At 26.4% G+C, this 8,127-nt stretch overlaps 1 protein-coding gene across 2 annotated transcripts; it reads left to right on the forward strand.

Annotated features, from left to right (window-relative positions):
• Positions 1-2,031: 2,031 nt before the first annotated feature.
• Positions 2,032-6,377, forward strand: LOC107437289 (Ribosomal protein L32). Of its 2 annotated transcripts, none has more exons than XM_016049226.3 (4): positions 2,032-2,381; positions 4,420-4,517; positions 5,947-6,099; positions 6,188-6,377. In XM_016049226.3, the coding sequence occupies exons 2-4, from the start codon at positions 4,425-4,427 to the stop codon at positions 6,344-6,346; spliced, it is 405 nt and encodes a 134-aa protein (XP_015904712.1). In that variant the 5' UTR covers positions 2,032-2,381; positions 4,420-4,424; the 3' UTR covers positions 6,347-6,377. The 2 variants fall into 2 exon arrangements, with proteins under 2 accessions (XP_015904712.1, XP_042905627.1); XM_043049693.2 differs by lacking the exon at positions 2,032-2,381 and adding an exon at positions 2,491-2,514.
• The last annotated feature ends 1,750 nt before the right edge of the window (positions 6,378-8,127 follow it).

Raw genomic sequence — 8,127 nt, forward strand, 5'->3', positions numbered from 1 at the left:
AAAGGTCTTGATAAACTTTTATATAGGTATGCTCAGTGGCTGGAAAAACTAAATTTCATTTAAAGGTAACTACCTCAACTTCTTTACTAAAATTGTAGTTAACTACAATTGCAAATTACTTTTTTTTTAAATATACTAACTGTAAAATGCTTAAATGTAGTTATTACTCAACTACCTTAAAACGACAATTTTTTTCTAGAAGAAATACTCTTGCTCAAAATGGGTAAATTTTAATATTTTTAGAAAAAATTCGTTAAAAATAAATAGGTATATTTAAAAGCGAAAAAGTGTTACGAAATATCTACTCTTTTTTATATGCGCTACTTTATTATATTAGGCTATTTTTTAATGATTGGAGTATCCTTTCCTGTTTAAACAGCTTATGTCTGTCCTCCCTTTAAAGTAGAGTTAAAATACGATTATCATTAATACGTGGAAAAAAAACTTTTGTCTTCGAGCACTCCACATGATAAAATTAAGTTCCATAAAAAGTTTTATTATAGCTGCAACTGCTGAAAAACGCAGGTGAGTGGAGCTTCTTTCGAATTGGAATGCGTGAGTGTTAGCCTCCCATTCCCCAAAAAATAACAACAAAAAAATATGTTATGTATTGTAGAAATTTATTTAAAAGAGAAAGAGTATCTTCATTACAACTATTTACTAATGTAAATATAATTTTCCTTTATAGATTAATTATGGTAATCACATGCATACCTAAGTATATAGCTACAAACACAAATAAAGCATTTCTTGATTTGTATAAAAAAATACAATTAATCACGAAATCCTTTTTTCCAATAAAATTTAAATATTATCACCTCAGCAAAAAATTTTATTATTTAATATATTAATATTATCACACTTGTTTTTGCTTGTAAAATTCCCTTGCACGAGTAAACTCCGTAAAGCACGATCGTAATCATTAACCCCTTGGGGACGGCTGATTCATAAAAGCATTCGTACAAAATCAGAATGTAAATAAATATAAAACGGTAGCATAAATGTAGTCATTGCTAATTTGACAGACTTAAATTGCTTTGACTTTAATTATTGTTAGTTTAATCATATATATATACTCATTGTTAGTTCAAAGTATAACTAAATAATTTTATTTTGAACTAAGTAGTGGTGAATAAAATAAATCAAACAATTATAACCCCGCCCACAAATAAACTGTTAAAGAATTACTTTGATTACCAGTTTTATCTTTTTACCCTGGTTGATACTGTCTTATGCTGTCACGTATTTGTGACAGTCGGCGCGAAAGGGTTAAATGTAAAAAAAAAAAAAAAAGTAGATCAATGTTCCGCTCAGAAAAACAGGAGTATGTTGACGTTTTCATCAAATAACAATCAAACAATCAAGGCCTTAATAAAATGTCTTATTTAGCAATAGATAACATTCTATAAAACAAATAATCTAATCAATCATTTAATAACTATGACTTTTTCATTTTTCTTTGCAGAAAGCTAAGTCGTGTTCATCCAACTTTGTGTATTCAACCTCTCTGATATGAAGGTCATTAGATTAAAAAGAAAAAAAGATGCTTTTCACAAAATTTACCCTCTCTTCAGATAATTTTTCAATATAAAAAGAATTAAAATAATTTTTTTTAAAAATATGCTTTTTTAAAAAATATATTTTTTAAAATATTAAAAATAATAAAACAATTCTTTGTTTCCATTCAGTGAATGGTATGCACCTCTTATTTTCAAAACTCATATTAAAAAATTTACTCCATAAATGTTACTCGGCATCAATTGTTTAATTACAATAATTAAGTTCGTTATTAAATTAACGTTAAATTATACAATAATTTATTATAAAAATTATTATTACTGAGTAAAATAACAGATAACGTTGCATACATCCAGAAACAATAAATTAATAAATTTCCTCATGTCGTCTAATGAAATTTTTTAGTGTGAATTTCTTTTTTGTTATAATAAAAATATTCGAGGGTTACACAAAACAAATTTGATCCGGGAAATCTCGTTTCCAAGTGATATCTATCAAGCCAAATACAGTAACCCTGAAAGCTAATGAACGATGCTTACGATGACAAAAATATCCAATCAAACTCGTCCTTGCTGTTGTATAAGAAAGTAGTGAGAAAAAATGTTTCGAAAAAGAATAAAATGCTGTAAAAACCAATTCCTTAATTTTTAAAAATTTTCTTTTTTGAAGTATAGTTCTAATTTTTGCTCTCTTTTACTAAATAAATTTCGACTCCTTTTTATTATTTTTCATTAAATTAATATGTCATAACCGCGGAAACATCTCAACTCATACTTTTTAGGAAAAAGCTTGCCTTCGTCTTCAACGCGTTTTGCGTGCCATTATACATCTATAATATATATTTCATCAAATTTAAATAAAAGGTAAGTTTTATTGGAATATTTAATGTGTAATTGTTTCATTTATAAAGTTTTTACTTCACGTCCTCAATTCTAATCTAAGTTTTTAACAGATTTATGAATTTTTGACACGTGTTCCCGCATCGCAAATTAAACAGTATTTATCTTAATTTGCATGATTTAACAATTTTCTTTTGTATTTATCTATGTATTTTGATTCATTTCTTGGTTTTATGTTAATTACTTAGTCCTTGTTTTTATTTGGTAAGAAATATATTAATTCTAGTGTTGTCTATCCACCGTGCATTTTTGCTAATAACGTAGTAACTAGATAGATAACGCAAGTAACTAGATAGATTCATTTAACTTAATGATATATATTGTACTCTCAAGATTTATTAATATTTTTAAAGTTAATTTCAGAATTTAAAAATGCACTATTTGCACACTGTTAAGCCTGCCTTAACATGGTGTTTTATAGCTTAATGGTCATTCAACCATTTCGTAAAAAATCGCAGATTAATACTTGTTTTAAACTCAAGGGATTAAATACCAGATTTAGTTAAGTAGCATATAGATTTTAGTAGCTACTGAATGTACAAATTTATCAATTATCTACTGCAATAATGAAATATCAATTAATTTGCCATGTCTATTGATTTGTGGCCAGATAATTTGTCTTGCTTATTGTTTTCAATTAATGTATTGTTATCCATTTTGATCATATTTATATTTCTTTCAAAGATGAACCTTGTCAAAAGTCTTAAAAATGTTATGTCCTGATATTTTGTTCCTTTGAAGTTCCAATTAATGATTTCATAAGTTAATGATGTTTCATGGTTAAAACTACTGGGTTTTTGTATAGAAAGATTTTAAACGTAATGTGTTCTTGATAATATTAAAATATAACCTTTGAAGAATTTTGCCTTGAAAAGAAAAACTGTGTAGAAATTGATTTAGATTGCCTTTTAATGCAATGCATATTTATTTGTTATGTATAAAATAAGTAAATTAGGAAGAAGGTTTGACGAATTGCTTTATTTACAAATGTTTGTTTACTTAACATTACTTATATTGTCATTTCAAAAGTTTAACATTTTTAAAAAAATAATAATCTTTGATTTTTCCATAATAGCTTGTTTAACCTAGTTGCGGCATATATTTTGAACTTATCACAAGAATAGTTTTATTATGCCTCGATCAAAGTTGAAAAGCTTATAGTTATATTTCAATTCCTTTTATTAAAAAAAAAAATTTGTGAAACATTGTGCACCTATTATAATTTCAAAGGTAAACTGCTTTTTATCATGAAAAATTATCAACGTTAAGCTTAGCTTGTTTCCAATATATATGCATTATTTCTTATACAATTTAAAATATCTTGAACCCCTTCTGTCTTGTTTTTTTTTTTACTGCAGAAAATTAACATATGTTCTATCCTAAATTCGAAAGTGCAAATTATTTTTGTCAGCGAACACATTTTGCTTGATCTCCACTTTTGTCTGCAATTAACCTAAGTTTTTTCTTAAATAAAATATACTGTGATTACATTTATTAACTTAACTCTAATGCTTTAACATGTTTAAGTTCAATGTCTGCTTAAAATAATTATTAAAATTAGATAAAAAAAACTATTTTCAAGTTCTAATGAGAAAATAATATTAATGAATTGAAATAATTATAATGTTAATGGATAATTTTAACACTAATAAAGCAAAGTTAAAAAGCACAAAATAATTCTGATTTAAATTCAAGGCAAAATCTCACTTCGAGGCTAGTTGCACTTTATTCAGAAATAATAATGAGATTTTAAGAGATGTGTAAAAGTAAGAAGAGTATAGCTCAGCTTCAATGATGCAACTTTTCTTATCGTCACATAGTATGTGACGTCTACTATGGGGCACAAAGATTTCAACCGACGTGATGTCAACGGAAAAAGCATTAAGGCAAAAGAAATTTCTTAATTGTTTTTTTTTTTTTCAAATCATCTGAGAATAAAAATTTACTCTTATTTGTTACGGGTACATTTTTGTTTTGTTTATAATTCAAATTTTTTTTCCAGATAAAATGGCACTAAGACCATTAGTTAAGCATAAATGTGTGAAGAAAAGGCTAAAGAAGTTTAAACGTCATCAATCTGATCGATATGGAAAACTTAAAGTAAGTTTCTATCTTAATTAGGTTCTTGGAATTTGAATAAGGAAAAGGTGAAAGATGGTTAAATTAGGTTTAATTATGTCTGCGACTCAGCAATCTGATTTAAATCAAGCCAGGCTGTAAACTTGTCTTCTCTCTTCGTTCACCAGCTTGATCATACAATTGTATCTATTTTGTTCATATTTTAATGTTTTTATGAATGAATCAAGTACTTCACAAGTTAACAGTTAGTTTTAAAACAAGGAATTCTGAAAATTTCACGAGCAAGGCTCTGCTTAGTTTTTTTTTCCTCCAGTTATTGAGTTTACATACAATTTATTTTTAATTACTGAAATAGCATGTTTGGTCTGGCATTCTAACTAAAACTAGTCCTTAATGCTGCAGATTAACATATAAAATTAAATTTGTTCCTGCCTCTTGTTGGAAGAGGCAAGAATTTTTGAATTTTCTTAAGCAAGAATATCCTGTTAGGGTTTTAAAATTTAGAGTAATTAAGAACTTTCTTTTTTTTATTGTAGAAAAAAAAATCACATCATACTTGTATATTATATGTAGTTTATTTATTATCCACAAATTATGTTAAGGTATACTCACCATATAATATTGTTCCTAGTTTTTATTTTAAGTTTTCTTAGAACTGTGATTCTGACGTAAAGCAAAAACCTTCACAATTTTTTAAGATTAAAAGTTTCTAAGGTAATATTTAAGTTAGAGAAAACAATACCAAGCAATATAAACGAAATGTAAATTTAGTTTTCAAAAAAATGATAAAATCCTCTATAAAAGCAAAGCTTTAACATTTTCTATAAAAAATTATAATTTTCATTCTCTTAAAACAAAAATATTTTTTCTAATGCACTGTAATCTACATTTATTCTGATATTAGTCACTGAATTTGGTAGTGTAATTCTTAAGAATAGATAAAAATTTTAAATTAAATTTAGAGAGCTTCATTTATGATTAAATTTTTTAAGAACTATTTTTAAAACAGAATTAAACATTCAGAATCATTTTTGGGAGACAATTTTGATTATTTAAAGAATTAAGTTCAAAGAATGCTTGTTTCATTTTAATTATTGAACAATTGCTAATGTAGCAAATTTATTATTTAAATTTATTCCCAATACATTATTTGATCTAAGTTGATAGTAATAAATTTTTGATATTAATTTGTGTACAATAAGTATTTAATTTTAAAAGCCAAGTTATCAAACAGTCCTATAAAACGTTGCAACCTGGGCAATTATATTCAGCCTCATCAAAAGGGGGAAAGACAAAAAATAGTTCTTGAAAATATTTTGCATTGTGTTTTTTTCCCCATCATTCTACAGTTGTCCTATATTTGTTGTTTATTCATATTATTTTTTATTAACTTCTAAATATTTTCTATGCATAGTTGTGTTAAATAAATAAGCGTTCTAAATTCATTTAGCCTAACTGGAGAAAACCAAGAGGTATTGACAACAGAGTCCGTAGACGTTTTAAGGGACAGTGCTTAATGCCCAACATTGGTTATGGTAGCAACAAAAAGACCAAGCATATTTTACCTAATGGTTTCAAGAAAGTAGTTATTAATAACGTAAAGGTGAGAATTAATATTTTGTTCTATTCTTCTGTATTGAACTCTGTCATTAATTTTCATTTTTAATAAATTGTTGCTTTTTCTTGTTCAGGAACTTGAAATGTTAATGATGATGAACAAGAGGTATTGTGCTGAAATCTCTCACGCTGTATCATCCAAGAAACGAAAAACTATTGTTGAAAGAGCCCAACAGTTGGCTGTTCGTGTTACAAATGCTAACGCTAGATTACGTTCAGAGGAAAATGAATAAATGTTTATAATAAAAAGGAACATATTTGTTAGGTGCTTTCTTTTTCATTATTGTTATACTTTTTCTTAATACTGTAAATCGTACTTTTCTGAAGTTCCAATAATATTTTAAACAGGGGTGATTGTGAGCCCAACTAAAAAATATTGCAAAGTATAAGTTTGCTTTTACTCTTATCGCATTTATTATTCTACCAGAAAAAATATTTACAAATGAAAGAGATGCCAAGCATAAATTCTAATATTTTTAGATGAAATATACTAGAATTTTTATACATTAATGTGATCGATTTCTTGAAACTTCCGTATTGTGGTTAGCAAAAAATCCGAATTTTTTCCCGAAGCACTATCATCTCTGTTAAAATCAATTTAATTGAATCTTTCTTTTTACAGTTCTGCGTTATGTTGTATTGTTACTCACACACCCTCTAGTGAAATACATACTCCTGTAGTGTTAAAAAGTAAAGACAATATTTCAGGGGAAAAATCAAAACATTTTTGGTGAACTGTATACGTGACTATTTTTAAAAAGAGGAAACTTAAAGCTAAAAAAGAAAGTTGGTATATTGCCTCGAGAATCTTTTTTTAGAAGGAAAAAAGGCAACTCTTTATACTTTTGAATAGAAAATGAAGATCAAAAATGATTTAAGCAATTAGTGCAGTTTGATGCATGCATCGCCACTGGTGTCTCGGAATCTGGATTTTCTAAATGTTAGGCATTTCTATTGGTATAATAAAAAAAAATTCTTTTTTAATACATTTTAGAAATTTGAATAAAATGAAGATTGATCCAAAGAAAACTGAATTATCTTCATTTAACAATAAATTACTTAAGAGCTAAAATATTTTATAGTCTACATACTACAGAATAAATGTATTGCGAAAAAATAACAAATTGCAATGTATCATCTGGAAATAAAATAAAAAAAACTAAGAAATTTAATTTTACTTAAAAATGAACTTAACAATAAATGAAATTAATAAGAAATGTAATCAATGCTTTCACTTCAATAAAGAAAAACTAACACCCTCAATATGCTAAGTCATTTAGCATCATTTTTTAACAAGCAATTTAGTCAACCAAAAAGTAAGATTTTAGGTCTGATGAGTAATTAGTGGACAGTCTTTAAATTAAGCAATTGAAGAATTCTGAAGTTTTTGCATTTTTATATCTAAGTCAATAATTTTTAAAGTTGGTTTATTTCAAAACTAAAGGTTAGAAGCGTATCAAAAGTATGCCACCATAAATTTGTGAATAACCCCTCAAATTTAAGTACTGAAAGCAATCTGAGAATAGAATGTATTTCATATTTTTAAATTTAAATAAAAGTTAAGGCATTGGGAAAAAGTTTTTACCACCCTCACTAGCTGCTTCTCTTAGGATCTGAAAAGAAATCTTATAGTAACAAGAAAAAAACCCTCTTTAAGTGCTTCAATAATCATAGATCATTTTAGGTACATTTGTTTTATGCTGAACCAAGACTTAGCCAATCTTTAAATTCCATCCAGTTTTAGAGGTCTCATATTGCCTTATGGTGAAATACTGAAATTTTGATAGAATTAAGATTATGGAAGATGATAAATACATATAAGATTGTTTTATTTTTTATTTAAAAAGAAGTAAAAAAATTATAGTTCAAATAAAAAATGAATTTGAAAATTTTTATGGGAGAAGATAACACTAGTCTTCAATAATATTAAACTCATTTTGTGTTACTATTAAAGCATAGCATGTAATCATAGAAGGGTGGATTAAAAATTGACAAACATGCTTACATAATATTT

The sequence above is a fragment of the Parasteatoda tepidariorum genome, chromosome 1 (assembly GCF_043381705.1).
Source record: "Parasteatoda tepidariorum isolate YZ-2023 chromosome 1, CAS_Ptep_4.0, whole genome shotgun sequence".
In the NCBI taxonomy this organism is placed as follows: Eukaryota; Metazoa; Arthropoda; class Arachnida; order Araneae; family Theridiidae; genus Parasteatoda; species Parasteatoda tepidariorum.

What these genes read in the sequence shown, in the direction of transcription:
- LOC107437289 (XM_016049226.3), top strand. Translation starts at nt 4,425, where the DNA reads ATGGCACTAAGACCATTAGTTAAGCATAAATGTGTGAAGAAAAGGCTA. An exon ending in ATCGATATGGAAAACTTAAA is followed by an intron (nt 4,518 to 5,946) that starts GTAAGTTTCTAT and finishes AAATTCATTTAG; the next exon opens with CCTAACTGGAGAAAACCAAG. An exon ending in TAGTTATTAATAACGTAAAG is followed by an intron (nt 6,100 to 6,187) that starts GTGAGAATTAAT and finishes TTTCTTGTTCAG; the next exon opens with GAACTTGAAATGTTAATGAT.